We start from the raw sequence: 18,020 nt of genomic DNA, 5'->3' as shown, positions 1-18,020 counted from the left end.
TGCCACACTTCAGCAAAAGTAAACATCTTCAGTCTGTCATCATTTGGACTCAAATTAAAGGACATGCTCAGTTAGCCTCAAATGACGGGAGGAGTGAAGAAAAGATGAAGAGACATCGAGGGAGGACAGAATGTGAAATCCAGACAGGGACACAGACGGAGATGAAGCGATACAACGAAACAAAAATAAAATAAAACTAAGAATTTTATTGCGTCAGTCTATTCTGACTTCTTGTGTAACATTGCATTCATCAACATTTTACCTGTGTGTGCACCACACACTGTAAATCTGCTCTGTCTTTAGTGATCTACCCTCAAAAATGACAAGTGTAGGAGCCCTAAATGCCTCATGGTGTTTGAATAAAAACACACATATGCTGCCAAAGAACCACACGATTCATACCATATGTAAACCAATACGAATCCAGACAAATGCACACACACAGACAGGCACACAGTGGAAAACAACTACTTGTGATAAATCACTGTACAGCAGGATTCCACTAAATAGTGAGGAGTGGGCCAGTGGGGAGCAGAGGGTGGTCCACATGTGTGATGCTCTCCGTGTGATTTCTGTGATTCCTCTTTCCTTTAGGGGATGGGAGATCAGGCAGAACTAATGGTGCTGCTTTTTGTTAGAGCTGAGATTAACTCCTACAACGCCACTGAACATCTGCCTAGATGCGGGATGTCTGGAGTTGAAAGGGGAAGCATGGGCTTTAAATTTGACCAAGAGGTTGGTTGTTTGGAAGGGTTTCAGAGGGAGTGTATGGATCCTGTGTTGTTACTTGAGATGGCGTTCACACGTTAAATCATTGTAAAGTGAGGCGACGTGGTTACAGACGCATACGGGCACACACACAGCGTTGAGGTCATGGCTTACTTCTGCAGGGTCAGGGTGAGGTTGTCAGTGCAGCTCTTGATCTTGTTCTGGGCCTCCAGGTGGTTCATGCCGTCTGTAGCGATGCCGTCAATGGACAAAACCATGTCGCCAACAGCCATACCAGCCTTGGTTGCCTTCCCGCCATCCGTCAGCTGCAAAAAACCACAAAACAGCTTGAATCATCACCGGCAACATTACAGTCAGGATTATTAAGCAGGAGGGTGGGTCAAGGTGATGTCGAAGCTTCACATCCACTCTGTAGTTATCACAAGATTTATGGATCCATTCCATAACATAAGTATTTGGGCAAAGCTAATGAAAGACCAGGTTCTTTACCACATAATGGAGGGTCTACTGTACATTCAGTGATGGGTTTTTAATGGCAGAACCCTCATCTTTAACTTACTGTTGTTTATTCTTTATGACCTGTTGTGATGTCGGGCTTACAGCTTTCAGAAAGAAGAGAAGTGTTCCAAACGTCTCTTAACACACTGAGAAGAGCAATCACACTTTGCAGAGGTAGGTTGTTTAAATAAATGGAAACTTTTTCTTTTTTTTATCACAATATGTGCAGTATGAATTTAGGAGAAAACGATTGATTGAGGAAACATTGAATAGATCACATCAAATACAGAAATAATGAATTGAAAACCAAAAATTCCTGGATGCAGCTTTGGCTCAGTGTGGGGCCAAATTTCAAAGGCACCAGCAGCAGCAACAGCATCTTTAAGAGTTTACACCACTCCTGTTTTGTAATGTCTACATCTGCTTCAAGCAAATAAATTAAGCTTATCCTGACACATACTTCACTGTTACAATAAAGATCAAGTAAAGTGAATCTAGTCCCAGTAAAAAGCAATTATGCCATTTATTCACCGTACAAAATGCTGTTAAAAAGGTGACAAATAGCTAATGGGACACTACATGGTGGAGACAAACACCAGTTTTATGAGCTTTGTGGAAACAACAATTACAAGCCAGACATCTCTCAGTTTGCACACATCATAAAATGTACTCCATTTCTCTTGTCTCTGGTCTCAGTGTCTTCCATGATTTTTGAGGGATGCTTTAAATATCAGCATCTAAACAAAGTGTAATTGCTAAACTTCCACTCTGGAGGAAGCTGGTTAATTTGAAACAGATTCAAGCCACACAAAAGACCTCATGTTGAACCACAGGCCTGGTATTTAATACCAACCCTGCTGTTCAACATGGCTTCAACATGCACAAATCCTGTGCTCTATCAATTCTATTCTTGTCAGCTATGTTGTATATAACTAGGATTATACAGCAGGAACAATCATGACATTTTCAGCTAAAAAAAATGCATTGTTGTTCATTTATTTCTGAGTAATGCTCAACATATTTTTTAAGCATGTGTGTAGAGAACAGTTGCGAGGCAACTAGGCATTTAACGGGCACATAAATTGGCTTGAATCCGTAGAAAAATAAAATCAAATTAGATTAAATGAGCAATTGTGGGTTCTCTATTTATGTGCATTGTGCTATAACTAGCCTAATTTCCTCCTTGGTAAAGTTAAAGTGTTTTCCAAGTTGATTTATACACATAAGACAGACATAATTTGAATGAAATGGTGGCACACATGGAAAAATGAGGAGAAACAACAGATTTTAATTTAATTCCTGCAGCAAACAGAATGGGTGGCACAATGTGCTAACATGTGACATAGAAGCCAGCGTCTGTCTTTGCAGCAGCCTGAAGAAGAGTGACAAAATTGGAAATGTACAATGCATCTGATGTTACGCTCTCTATCTCTCATCTTTTTCCTATGACACCAAAGCACTGTATGTAGGAATGACACAAAGGCATTACCATGACAACTTCCTTTCATGACAGTTATTGATAGGCTGTGAGCATACTGTACAGCCCAGGTATAAGCAATACAACAGACAAACAGCTCGGTTTTGTGTGTTTGTTTTCATTATTAATACAATGGCACCTGGATATTGGTTATTGTTATTAGAGAACAAAGGCAGCTTGCAGCTGTAGCTCTGACCATTATTGGTCACATACAAGGTCCAAGTGTGTCCAGAGAGGAGTGAGGTCATTTGTTTCTTTTGACACCATGAAAAAAGGGTCACACAGACCACTTCCCTGAACACACACATACACACACAGACCCTTTTTGTGGTTGCTCTTGCTAAGAATTGGCTGTTAATCTTACCCACCATGTAACACTGCAAGTGTAGTTATTGAATTTTGTGGCTCTATAAGAAAATGGGTTTCTGCTGAATGTAAAGTGACACTTGAGGATGAAAAAGTGTAACAAGGGTTTAGAATAAGAGACATCTTTGGTGTGTTATAGCCCCCTCTCTGTCTATTTCCTTTGCCTCTATATTTGTCTCTCACCCACACACACACAGAGACAGACACAAGCAGGGCTAATAAAAGAGGCTCTGCACCCGGATTAGTGTTAAGGCTCTGTGGCCCCAACCTTTTATAGTCATATTAGCCCAACACACGCAACATCACTCACCACCACTCTCAACCACAGAGGGCAGGAAGAAGAGGGTAATAAGGGATCGACTTGACATTGATTAAAATTGCGTAGGAGAAGGGAAGGAGGGGAGAAAGAGAGGGAAAGGGGAGAAAAAAACATTACTGGGTCCTTTGAATCTGTGGGCTCTTTCTTCTGTCCATTTGGACCCATTTCTTGGGGTGTGTTCATGCTAACCACTCTGGCACTATTACGGACCATACTCTCACCACAAAATGTTCAATTATATGTTTTCCCTAATTAGTGCGCTGTTCCTGCCCCTCACCCACACAAATGTTACCTCTCTCTCTACATGCATAGAGAAACACTCACTCAAACTCATGAAACACTGCTCTGTTTTCCTCTGAATCACAGGAACTGCACGCATACAAGAGAGTTCAACTGATTTTGAACAGGAGAACATACATCAGACAGAAATGGGAAAACATGTCTAATTCATGCTGTAAGTATTTAATCTGTATTTAATGTGTATTGTGTGTGTTAAGTCTAAAGGATCATTTTCTTGCTGGTAGGAGATCTGTTTCCAAAAGCAAGCATTTGTTTTCAATCACTTTAATTAAAAAGATTTCAGAGCTCAAAGTAGTTTCCATTTTCATATCAAAGAGAGGGAAACAAATCACTGAAAAAATCTGAAACAGAAATCGAATGAATCCAAGCCGGAGAACTTTCAGAGTATTTGATTTATTGGCTTTGCTGCTTTGTCCATGACAGAAAACAGCAGCTTAAACAATGCATATTTCCAATGGCGAATAATATGCAGAAGAATGTACACACACACACACACACACACACACACACACACACACACACACACACACACACACACACACACACACACACACACACACACACACACACACACACACACACACAAACACACACACACACACACAACCATATGATGAAAGGGATAAGAGGAGAATAAATATCTCTCTTCACCATGGTCCTGTCAGACCGAGACCTGTTAATCTCAAAACCTGAATTTGCACCAAAGAGAACAGCAGGAAGAAAAAGGCTGCAAAATGGGCAAATATGAATGAGTAAATAGAAAAGCCCACTCTAATAAAAATTTAGGAGAAGGGCTATCAATGAGGTGACATTTATCCCTCCTCTCCCTTTGCTTCAAATGAACAGGAGGCATATTATAACAGCTACTCAAGGGTTTTTGTCACTTCAACGTACGTTAAAGTTCGTTTTGGGACATTTGCTGAAACGACTAATCCTGTCTTTTTTTTCCTGGGAGGAGAAACATCCATAGAAACACAGAATCTGTGAATAAATCAAACAGAAATATTCCTCTATTTCAAAGTGAGGCCCTTAGATGTCCATAATAATCAATGTCTTTGTGCAGTTGTCACTATTACTATGGTTGCATTTATATGTTATTCAATTTTTTTTCAATAAAATCTTCTATATTCTGTATTTACATAATATGCCATATTTGTGCAAACCCCCCCTACCTCATTATATATTCATACAAAAGTGAAAGGGTGAATACTTATGTCATCACTTGTTCAAAAGAATCAGAAACACACATGAGCTGTGTTAAAGTGTGTTCATACGAACTTGCCATTGTGCTCCCAGCTATGTGAGTTGTCAACACTATGCTGTCTGATTTAAGTGCTTTGAAAAAAAAAAAGCTTTTCCACGCATACTGTAGCAGTAAATGTTTGCTGGAGTTGCAGCAACATTGTCTGGTTTGAGCATAACACTGACCAGTTGAGGAGCTTGGAATAATGGCTGCTTTCAGCACCAGGAGTGACAGAGATGACAGGCAGATGGTTCATGTCACGCTATGACTGAAAAGCTGAGAGCAGGAGACACAATTACCTCACTCACACACCCATAAAAGCTGCTTCCATATGCCAGCCTTCAGAAATATTTACTTCACGTCAACCTTACCGCATCTGGACACAAGACAAGGCTATCTTTAAAAAGATATCTTTAAATGTGAAAAAACACGTCAGGAAATGTTCTTGTACTTCATGTTAAAAACTGTACTTTGGAAAGATTGTCCAAATATTGCACAATATTTTTCTATTAATAACATTTTATCAGCACCCTTATCATTTATTCACAAGCTCCCCACTTAAGAGGCACAACAGGGACAGACAGCTGCAGTGCCGTGATCACTTAGCAACACAGACAACAGCAAAAATAACAACCAAAAAGTTGCACGAAGAAGCAAAGACAGACTGAAGGTTAGTCAGACAAGAGTGGATGAAACACATGGTGGAGTGAGACAAATGAAAGAGGTACAGGGAGGGACGGAAAGAAATTAACAGGGAGAGAATGGGAAGATTGAAAACCTGCAGGAGACAGAAGCAGGGACTCAACCCAACAGTAAGCTCCATCAGTAACACTTAGTAAACTGTGATGGGTAACATTAAATTTGCTATTCATGGTCCTGAACGAAGTAAATCAAGCAGTTATGTCAGCGGCATCATGGAAACACACGAAACAGGACCATCTGACAGAATCCACTGCTCCTTCACAACTGTCACATCCATCTTTTCGATCCTCTTTGCCACTGGCTGACTGATTGCTTGAGGTTTACAAGTCAGGTTCTTGAAAATGATGAACAGACGGAATATTCTGCAGTCTGTTGCATTGCTAATGTATAGAAACATACAGTCCCTCCTCTGTGAGCTAGTAATCTATCAAAGGGGGGGAAACCCGGAAATGAATTGACAGTATGACTATGCCAAACATGATACAACAATATAAAATAGAGAAGTGAATGAATGAATTCAATAGAGACACTGGAGATCATATTCTTTATAGAAAAGGCAGCGCTCCAACTGCCAGCTAGAATCAATATAATGTTATACAGCAAGTTTTTAAAAGGCCTCAGCCCACTCGAAAAGACTGAACATTCCTGTAACAGTATATGCATTGCATTCAGTGTGTTAGCGCATGTGCACGTCGTGTACCCATGCAAGCGCACCCCTATGCTGGCACACTAACACACACATACTTTCAATCTAATGAAAGCATCTGAAAATAATGTTTTTTCTCTCCCTAAAGGTCTCTACAGTAATAACCATTGCCTGACTTGTATGTTAATGCTCGAAACCCTAATAAGAAAAGGCTATACCGGATTGAGTTCCCATAGATAGCTCAGCTGCCAAACTCACAAAAACACACTGTACACATTAAACATAAAACTTTGCACACAAGATTGAGAACCTGGAGATCTTGCTTACGAGCAGCTTTCCCCCATTCAAGCAGACTCCAACTCTGATACAAACTGACACGCATTATTAAGATTCAGGTGCTTTGCTCCAAAGAAACTGCACATTACTCCTGTGATATGTTTCGATATAATCTTATCTCTGATGACGATAGTGTCCAACAGAGGGATGTAAAAGTCAGCGCTTTGTCTATTCCCATAGATATGTCACATGTTTGAGTTGTTAGATAAAAACAATACAGTACAATACATCAGTGGCATGTGGCGGCTGTTAGTTACAGTCCCACCCCCTGGCTCTGTGTGCAATTCAGCCACACCAACATCAAGACTCTGGACCAGAGAGTCCGTCTGAAGCAGACAGACTTGGACCAGACATAATTTCATGACAGTAGCAGTTGCAGATCTCTTTTAAATTCAGTGCCTGGTATCATGATTTCTGCTGCCTGTCTTTCCTGAAAGTATTTCTCCTGCATCTTGCTGCTCTCTGCCTGGACAACTTATCTTTTCTCCTTCTGGACTGAAGAAGTATGAGGCTTATTCTTCTGAACTGACACTAAACCTGTGCAAACAAAAGTGCAGTAAAAGGAAAAAAATTATATATTAAGTAGCACTTTTGTCAAGAAGTATCAATAACCAACAATGACACACTCCATTTTCATGCCTCAGTGTAGACTTTCTGTTTGAGTCATCATCTGGACTGTAGGTGAGCACTGTACATTCACAGATATACCGCTAACTGAACTAAGAGCCTTCCTGAAGGAGCTGCTCTATTTGTGAAGCAATGCGATGTCTCCAACATCTCAGACTTCGAAGAATTTGCTTCTTTACATGCTAATGCTCACGGCTCTCATCAGATCAGATGTTAGAGGAGTTGGAGCTGAAACAGGGATAATCCTAGCAAACCTTGGCTATCACTAGTCACTCAGCACTTTTGCATTGTAAAAGCTAATTGCACTTTGCTGAACTAGAAGTGAGCAAGTCAGCCTTCAAGACCAGAGTCAGTGATGTGATTTTCATGGTGCTGAGGGACTTGGGCAACCATATAAACACACAACTGGATTGTGTTTGTCCATATAAAAGCACAGTCAGTTACTTGTGGGCTATAAGTGGCACTTTCTTACAGAGTGCGTAATGAACCCAAAATGGTGGTGGAAGTTACAGATTGCATCGTGTTTCATGTGTTTACACATTCTAACCTAAATATTATGGTCAACATCCGAAAGGATAAAGCTGGGCAAACGATTTAGATGTGTTAGAGAAATAAATATAAAACAATTATACTTTATAGTCTGAGGAAACTGATGGGAGATGTATTTCTCTGTACAAGTGACTCTGGGAGTAAAGACTTTAATATTTAACAAGGCATGAGTCTGGTTTTTAGTCACATAAAGAATAATTACCACTAATAATCTCACCGCTATAACTTTATGATTGTTCTTGTAGTTGTGGCAAGATATGGAAGGCTTCCTGTAAACGTCAATAAACTGAAATTCTCAGGGCCAAACTGCAAACAAACATTTGTAAATGTTATTTAAAGCTTGCTGAAATTCACTCTGGTTTAAATATCACCATCATTGACTTTTTCTGATATTCTGCCATTTGGCATACTGCACTAAACAGGAGAGGGGACAGCTACTGCTGTTACACTAGCCATTCACTTTTGCTTCTTTTGGACGTCTTACCAACAACCATTTCAGTTTTATTTATGTCAGACCTTTTAGTCAACCAAAATTATTAGGAATAAACATGATACCAGACATGAGGCCAGTATCCTGAAAGGAAAGCAAGGGAGACACGGCAGGATTAGCAACTACTGTGGAAAATACATTATAGCTACTTTAAACAATAGGGTATTCAACTCTCTTCATTGTGAATTCACTGAAGCACATTATGACCTAGCTGTGCTTGTCTGCCAGGGTTATAAAAATTTCTGGCCTCAAATAAATCTGTTCATTCCAGTTTCCTTGAAATAGCATTCTTCAAAAATGTGTGCTTTCATTAAGAAATAAACTGTCCAGGTACGCTGCGTGTCACATCCTCTTAAGGCTTATTCTCTCAGTGTCATTATCATTCCTCAGATGACAATACAGATCAGTTACTTGATGAAATCGCTTAAAAAGTTTTGGTCACGACCTAAGTGACCTAGCAGACTTTTAACAAGTTCATATCTTAATTAAAGTAAAGTAGATTATCGCTCAACACCACTGTGATAGATATGACTGCCATTGCTTTTGGCTGCTGAAAGTATTTTAAGTGCGATTTTCATTTCAGCACAGTTCCTGTATCGGCATGTGCGGCACTGACATGGCTTTTACAATGGATTAGTCAGTCCATTACGGGTGAAGACAGGGATGGAGTGATGAAAAATATTCCCAAAAAGCTACCCCTTGCTTTTCTCTTAATTTATCACTATAATATAAGTGCTTATAAATACTTAATAAAAATAGAAAAACATTGATATCTCAAAAGGTCATCTGAACAACTAATGTTGAAATTTTACATCAAATCTTACAAATTTTAGGGAGTCTAAGATGAATTGCTGTGCTGCTATGAACTCAGAAAGGTTTCGTCTGTTTGACTGTCCAAACACAACAAGTCTGCCTGAGCCAGCACACACACATGAACACTGACAGATTGATTTGTGGGAGAGGAAATGATAAGTTGTTGACTCTGGCTCTGGGATTATTTCACTAAGATAGACAGATACTCATAGGGAAACAAGGGACTTGTTTGATTAAGACAGATTAAGCATAAGTATTATTAAGTCATATGGAGGAGCTGTCAACAGGCTCAGGCTCTATGGCATGGAAGGTTAATGCACGAAGGTTGCTGCGTCACAGTTTTGAGACCTGGTCAGTGTGAGGGCAGGTACTGTAAGAGGAAGAAAGAAATAGAAGCAGGGGGAGGGAGAGGCAGAGAGAAAAGACCGAGACTATGTTTAGACCTGAACAGTCTTTGAAACAGACCCATCGCTGTGGCCAGTTGTTATCGTCGGCTGTTGAAAAGCATCTCTGGGGAGGCGGGAGGCAGCGATCGCTGATGCAGTTCCGGGAACCACATTCTTCCATGAAAAGGTTTTATTATAGATTAACTGTCCATTCATTTTACTGCAGTCACTGCACTAACTTTATCACCTGTGATAACAAATTATTCAAAACCTGTTCTTAGATTTACAGAGATTTCTTTATATAGCTCTACTAAGTTGCATTATTATGGACATGATGCAGTGTGATAATTCATAAAAAGCTAAACTATCACAAAAGCATACATTAGGGTTAGTGTTACATAAAAACAGTCAAACACAATATATGATTGTTCTCAAGGATACACTGTGCTCTGGGTTTTTTTTTGTTTTCTTTGCATATATCTCTGCCATGATACTATCCTACTGATCAATTGATCGTGAGAACTCAGCCGGTAGAAGAAGGCCACTAACAAGTAACCAAGGGTTTAAACTGAATCTGAAACCCTGGTTTCACAGTGCTATATAAATACATTCAGTTGTTTTGCCAGACGTTAAGTACACACACAGTACATTTTGGTGAGTGACACCAAAAGCAAATACAAACACACACACATAAATCTTCAAGTCATTGTAATGTTTCATCTCAATCATAATACTGATATATTTATTTATTGATTGTTTTTATATACCCTAAATGTAGTCTGGGAGATATTCAGCCTCAACATGAGCACAGATCTGAGATCGTTCTGTCTCATAAGTGGGCGTGGTCATGGGAGCTGACCTATGAAAAGATGCCTCTATTCTTGGAAGCTTAATGCATCTATTCCCCAGTGCTGCCTTCCCTTAAATTATTTTAGGAGGGCACTGTAAATGGGTTGCCCTTGGAAAGGTTTAAATATTGATTCACTGATAGTAACTGGGAGTAGCACGAATGGATGTTGTGCCTCGACACATGAGGGGCCTTATTCTTGAAAACCTTTTGATCGGGGAAATAGATTTCACAACAAATGGTTTTAATGAGGATTAACAGGAACTCAACTGCCTCTGCAGGTTATTTTCCACACTAATCTTTTAAACAAAATATCAATAAAATTGTTGTTTTCACTAAAAGACAAGGCATATAGGTGCCCTAGTGCTTACAGAGTAAATCCAATAACTAAAGCAAACTAAAACTAAACGTATCAACAGCCCCTTGTGGTCTCACATATTAATCTGCATGTACATTACCAATGCAGGGTACATCCAAGATTCAGGATAATGACAGATATACCTGAGGACAACTCAGAAACCTTTCTCTTACACACTGACTGCTTTTGTTATAATATTTCCCTTTCTTCTCTGAACGTCTCCTTTTATAAGACTAAGTCAAACTGTGATGCCGTGGTAAAACGTTTCATTGGCACTTTGAGAAGCAGTACCGTCAATCTTGGCCTCTTAAAAAACTGTTTTTCTACACCATAAAAAAAAAGACGGAAAAGAAAGAGAAATGGTAAGCACAATTTGCATACACTGCAATTACCGGGCAGAGAGTTCAGGACATACAGTTATGGTTACAACGACTCAACCTATGATGCAATACCGGGACAATGTGATAATACCGTGGGCACCAAATACTACGAAACACACAGTATATTCACGTACACATATAACTTAGCAACAGCAGCACTTAGGGTAAGTGTGGTTTTCTAATAACCCATACTCGGTGGTTCTTTCTCTATGGTTAAACTGGCAGGGACCTATCTGTGTGTGTGGTTGTGTTGTCTGTGTGCCAGCTGATCTGTGACACACACACACATGCCCATCATCACCATAATTCAATGGGATACGATTAGGGTTTGGTCTGAGTCCTGCATCTGGACTGAAAACTGTATTGTTTGTGTGGACTGAGTCATGTGTTACATAACGACTGACAGCCGATTAGAGACAGCGATACATAGAGAAAACACACAGGAGGGTATGATAAGAATGAGGAGAGCACAGTGACGGCTCTAGATTGATGACCTGTTAACACCTCATATGTTTGTGTCAAATAGTCCAGCCATAATCACCCACCGACTCTCTGTACACCACATAGATTCACTTCCATGCACTGCATATATACGGTAAGTAACACCATACATTCATTCACAGGCCCCTGCTCTCTTCCTCTTCCTCAGTCTTGTTTTTTTTTCCCCAGAAAGAAACTGCAACAGGATACAGTGCTTTGGGATACAATTGCCATTTTTTCCCCATGAAATACACAATCACAATCAAACAGCATTTTGGCACTCAAAAACAAAATGATGATATTGCAGATTTTTTTTGCATCAATAGAGTATCATACTAGCTAACAAAATAACTTGATGAATGAAAATTTGATTTTTTTTTTTGTTTTTATTTTTTTTTGTCTTTGAATGTTTTTGTTTAGACCTTTACGTATATATCCAATACAATCCCAAGATTATTCTTTTCTTTTAGTTTCACTTTGACGGATTAATAAAATGTCAAACACTAGCCTAACCCTAATCTGAAATTTAGTCATCCTATCCACTTTCTGTATATTTCATTGTCTTAAGCAGAACTAACAAACATTTACTTTCAGCACCCAAAACTACACCAGCACTTCACTAACACACAGGCCAATCGCTTGAAACCTCAAACCATATGTGTTACTGTGATACACCAGTAAAGTTCAGAGTGGGCTGCTGAGAAGATTATTGCTTAGTGATTGCCAACTTCACTGACCAAAATCGTCGTGTCATCTACGCATCATGTCGTCATTTTTCTACGCAGCATATAAACTCTATAAAGAATTCATTATTCTCTCAGTGCAGAATCAGACTGAACATTTTCAGTCTGATTTTTTCAGACATGACAGCAGCACAAATAAAAATTCCACATTGTGCACGCAATGTCTAAATACGGTGCTTTTGTGTAATTTTGGTTTGACTCATTCTTCTTCTTTCTTTTTCTATTTCTCTATTTCTGTATTTTGTCTGTCACTCTTTTTTTTTTATTCAGATAGCATCTTCCATGATTTGGTGTCCATAAACAGAATCCCAGACACAAACACACACAACTGTGGTGGGAATTCACATGGCCCCAGTTAGTGGGAAAAGTATCACATCAAAAGTAATAACACAAGCATGGCAATCCAAAGCGGCCCCAAGGGGGACTGGCACAGGACCTGGCAAGCCATTCATCACCAGTCTCATGTTGCCATAAGTCTGTGCACTGCCAGTTTTAGTGATTTGTGTGTGTGCGGTGTGTGAAAATACTCCTGCTTCACGGTATTTTGTGCGTGCCAGTGAAGCTGCTCAGCCTCTGAACAGAAGCTTGACCAAACTTAGAAAAGGATTATCATGTTTCAGCATCACACTATAGTTACAGTGATGAGGGAAACCCACTGTTTTCTGTGTGATCTTTTACGTGTGAATGAACAGCAGAGTGGGAGGAGGCGAGGTTAAGGCTACACACTGAAAGGCACAGAAACCAAGGGACCATCAAGTTACTTGTTCAGGCAGAGGGACTGCAGCCAAGATTTATGTGCCAGACTTTGATTGGGGCACTTTCACTATAGACACTCAAAGTTAAGTGGAATGCATATAATTTTCCTGTGCGGTCATTACACGGCAGATGGCTGATAGTTTAACTGAACTATCTCAAGTGTGGTGGTTGCTGGGTCGGAGTCAAACGGGACAGCTGAAATAGTGGAAAGATGGAGAGTATGGAGAAGGAAGGTAAGGAAGGAAGCATGGTAATCAGTTTTCATCTTTTTCATTACTTATCAGCCATATGGCATTGTTGAACAGCTGCCTTCGCTGTGATGAATGAGTGTACAAATGTGCATGTTTGTAGGGAGATAAATTGCTATATATGTGCTGCTTTTGCTTTACAGAGAGTACTGAAAACTGTGAGGAAAGACAACTGAGAGCAGACGTATCATCAGTGAGCAACTGTAACTTCAGGTGTGAATACACCCAAGGTGCATTGTGGAAGTATTTGAGGCCTGATCGCCACATTCATGGTCTTGCCATTCCTTTCAAATGTGTCCTGGGCCACAATGAAGAACTGCCGATTGAACTCACATCCCCTGCCACAGTCTAATTAGTCCCAAGACAATTTTAATAATGCTAATACTATTCTCTAGTACAATCATTCACTCAACCCTTGCATGCCGCACGACCCTCTCTCGCTCTCTCACAAACAAGGACAATGGCCCTCCTGTCAGATTCAGAGTGGCAAACATTGTCACTCAAGACACATGTGGAGATGGGTTTTAATACCAGGCATAAATTGACATACTTAAAGCTGCCTGCTTGTGATTGGATCACTGACGATAGATGTTAATGCCAGGTCTGAACAGAGTCTTACCCTGGAGAGGGTGAGGGGCATGTTGAAGTCCTTCCCTCCTTGCAGCCTGAAGCCCCAAGGGGCAGGGCCTTTGAGAGTGACGCTGTAGTTGCTGCTCATGGTCTCCCTGATAATGTCAACGTGGGCGAGTGATGATGCTGATGGTGGATCAGGTGATAATAACGTTGTCGCCTGCTTTTGATGATGGGTTGAAATGTTGCCAAAAATGCTACGTCACCCTTTGAGATTTTGTTTCAAGATCTAAGGGAAGATATGAAAAAAAGAAAACATAGATTAGACTTGGTATATATAGTTACATAAGACAAAGGAAGTGAGAGGACAGATTTACTGATGGAAGTTCAAAAGAGAGACATGGAGGGTAAAAGTGAAGAGATAAGAAGCCAAGTGAAAATGAAGCATATGCATATCTCATCACAAATATATATCACCACATTTATATAGTATATATATATATATATATATATATATATATATATAATTATCACAAAATACACATCATAGTTGCAACAAAAATGTGCATATCAAATTAGATTTTCCATGGTTGAGAATTACACACTGCACACTCTCAAGTATTAAGCGCATAAACACATTTACATGCATATGTTGCAGCAGTTCAGTAACATAAAAGACTTACAATAACCGTCAGGAGAACCTCACCAAGGGACACGGACACAGCTGAAATCAATCAAAATACAACACATTTCTCATTATTAAATGCTAATAGTATGTGAAAGGAAGGCTGTACCTGTTTAATGGAAATTCCAGAGAGGAAAATATTCCCTTACAGGAAGGTAGACAATGTTATCCCTAGTTTCCCCAGGACTATCCCCTTCCCTGCTAACACACTGTGTGTGTGAGAGAGGTAGAGAGGGATACAATGCTCTTATATACCAGCTAATGACAGAGGGGAGGGGAAAGGTGGAGGAGGGGAGAGAATAAGAGGGAGGCAAGAGGAAGCACGGGTAGAGGTTGGGATGGGAGGAGAGAGGGAGGGGAAAGAGGAGGGGAATGGCTCATGGGTGGAGTGAGCGTAACATAGAAGAGGAGGAGAAATGAAGGAGATGATATGAAGGTTGAGATTAGGGGATGGGAGGAGACAACACTAAAAAAAAGAGGAGGGGGAGAAGAAAAGGGGGGTGACGGGGGATTAAGGAAGAGTGTGGGAGCACTCTGCGCAGAGAAAATGACAAGGGGAGGGAGTGAGAGGCAAAGGAGAGGCGAGGGGTCAGTTTATCTTTCATCCAGATATTTTGGGAACATGCACTCAGTGCTGCAGGCTGCTTCATTTAAGATGGAGCCAGCCATAACTAGATCATGACAAGAGCCCCCATCCCAGAGGCTTGAATTAAAAGGTCTTGCAAAGGTCCTTGGAAGGATACACTATGGTGATGGTGATTGTATACAAGCCCAAGGTCGGTGTGTTTAACTCCATTTTTAAGTCCATCTTTGAAGTTAACGCATGGGTCATGACTTTTAGCGTCTTTAAATCACCAATAAATTAACCTGCTTATTAGATCCCTTTAAATGTTCCTTTCTAACAATTGTTCCAAGGTCTTGAATGAATCACCTTTACTGGATACTAATTTGGTATAGTTGACATTGCAAACATCTACTGTGCACATTGCCTCCGGCTCCGGACGAATTAGAGAAAACAATCATAACCAGTTAACATATCTCTGCCACAGTCTTTTAAAGCAATCTCGTGCCCAAGTGCAGTACGATGATTTCCACTTTGTTTATTTACCACTGTCTTCATTATTAATGTCCAGACAGCTGCTAGTTCTCCTCATTCTGCAACTCTGCACTGGCTTTCATCCATTTCCCTTTTCTAGCCCAGACAGATCAATATTGACTTTGTATTTAGACTGATATAATACTGGTTTGATTAAACACTCCTCCCATTGGTTTCTTGGCCCTAACCACACAAACACATAGACAGTTCATCTTGCCAAGTCGCAGCTCAGCACGGCTAGTTAGAGCATCCTCTGAAATACACAGTCAAAATACCATCATCAAGAGTTAGGGGTCAAAGTGGAAGATTGAGACGCCTGGACAGAAATGGAGGACATTCAAGATTTACAAGAGAGAGAGAGAGAAAGACAGAGAGAAGTGTTCAGTGAAGTGAGATGAAAAATTCAAACTCCACAATGAATATTTAATTTCACCGACCACTGATGCAGAACTTCCTGACGGGTAAAAACTATAAGCAAATTAAACACACACTTGTAAACAGGATGCTCTTCATGAGCTTCCTACTGGGCTTTCCCACAGTGTTTCTATGTGCACCCCTCCAGCACAGCCAGGTTTAGTAATAAAAGGGCAAATCCTGGGAGGAGTAGAGATGGAAGACTCATTAACCCTGTTTCCTATGCTGAGCTGATTTAATAATAACTCAAAAAATATGATGAACACTAATGTTTGGGTTTTTGTGTGTATTCTGTTTGTTTTACTTCCCCTTTTTATTTTGAAATAACATCCTTTGTGCGGCTAGGTTGCTTCCTGTCTTCCTGTCCCATTGACCCACCCAGATGTGTTTCACCTGTGTTCTATCACCGTTGCTTTCTTCTAACTTGCTTCTAACTTGTCTTTGTCATTAAAAATTATCCCTTTATAAGTAATCTTTTGTAATTAAATCCACTTTTTCCACTAAACCCATTTTGTCTTGTCTACAATATCAGATACAGGTATCTTTCAAATTGAAAGACATGAACTCAGAAGACAACCATGATTTTTTTTTTCTTATGGAGTCCCTTGTTTGGAGCTGAATTAAATATTACTGCACAAACTGCACTCACTGAAACTCATTGTTAATAAACTGTATCGCACTACAACAGGCCACAAGTCAGTTCACATAACATCCTTTTCTTTCCTTCCTAGACAACATTCCACATTTAATAGCGTGTACCTAAGGCCAGGCGTATCCAAGGTAAACACAACAACAAGAAGTCAGGTGTGGGCGGAAAGGGAGAGGAAGAGTCGAGGTTTATGTTTATGACAGTGACCTACAGATACTCCCTTCAACAGTGCATGAAGGGTCAGTTAATAGTTTTTAACGGGACACTCATCAATCAATCATCAAATCAACACCATATGAGGGAATATCTACTGGAAGAATGGGGTTCAATCTTCCTGTAGAGTGCAGAGACTAATAGAAGCATTAATGACCATTTTACTTCTGCAAAGGAGTTTATGTTTTCATCTGTGTCTGTTTACGAGACTGTTGTTTATTTTCAGCAGTATAACACAAAAAGAACACCACAAACTCACACCAAAGGAAGTGTAGGAGGATTGGGGTGTGGAGCTAGTTAAAGGAGCAGATCAGGAATTATTTTAGGACATTACAAAATAAGGGCATGTTGTGACTTCTCTTGATTTCTTAGAAAATAATGTATGGATGTTGGTGTTAAAAGTATCAGACACATTTGTGGCATTGAGATCTATGACTTTGTACAGTTTGGAAAATAATCTGGATCTGGTGGTTGAAAATGAATTAGTAGCAGACTTGAGTGCCATTCTAGTTTGCATGTAAAAACGGGTTTTTATCAAGTAGTGTACACAATAAGGAAAGAACCCTCTGCAGAACAAAAGCATAGAAAGTGTAGAATAATGGCTTGCATAAAGTGCATAGGTCGCATCTCAGTGTCCCAACCCTATGTGACAGCTATACTGGTTTTGGGTCCCATGAAGATATAATTTCTAAAATGTGAGTCCTCCCATGGGCTCACCAGTCTGTTTCACTGTATTAATAGATTTGACCAATTGCTTGTATTGTCAAAAGTGGCCAATGGCCAAAAACTGTAACAGAGAGAACAAAGGAGATCTGTGGGCCACGGGATAATGATATCAAACACTAACAATAGAGAGTGCGCTATAGTATGAAACCCCTCACACCCTGCCAGTGCTTTGTTCTGTCAAATGGTCTGTTCTAGTCCCCATATGCTCACCTCTCCACATGCTTAATGATCACAGCTTACCAGCCCCCAGACATACACACACACACGCACACGCACACACACACACACAAACACACACACACACACACACACACACACACACACACATGGGGACAAGCTCCACCCATTAATGGTATGATAATCTGCCCTTTTAA

At 40.1% G+C, this 18,020-nt stretch overlaps 1 protein-coding gene across 1 annotated transcript in view; it reads right to left on the bottom strand.

The window, feature by feature from the left end:
- The window catches only part of pdlim5a (PDZ and LIM domain 5a), a 63,717-nt gene that overhangs the window by 42,011 nt on the left and 3,686 nt on the right, over positions 1 to 18,020 (bottom strand). The window contains exons 3-5 of the mRNA XM_083979320.1: positions 14,547 to 14,587; positions 13,913 to 14,152; positions 883 to 1,034 (exon numbers count right to left, since the gene is read on the bottom strand). Of these exons, the coding sequence (XP_083835446.1) occupies positions 883 to 1,034; positions 13,913 to 14,011 (251 nt within the window). The 5' untranslated portion in view covers positions 14,012 to 14,152; positions 14,547 to 14,587. The remainder of the gene's footprint in view (positions 1 to 882; positions 1,035 to 13,912; positions 14,153 to 14,546; positions 14,588 to 18,020) is intronic.

Source organism: Trachurus trachurus (genome assembly GCF_905171665.1).
Source record: "Trachurus trachurus genome assembly, chromosome: 9".
NCBI lineage: Eukaryota > Metazoa > Chordata > Actinopteri > Carangiformes > Carangidae > Trachurus > Trachurus trachurus.
The sequence above is the reverse complement of the archived record's forward strand: the minus strand, read 5'-3'. Positions and strand labels throughout refer to the sequence as shown.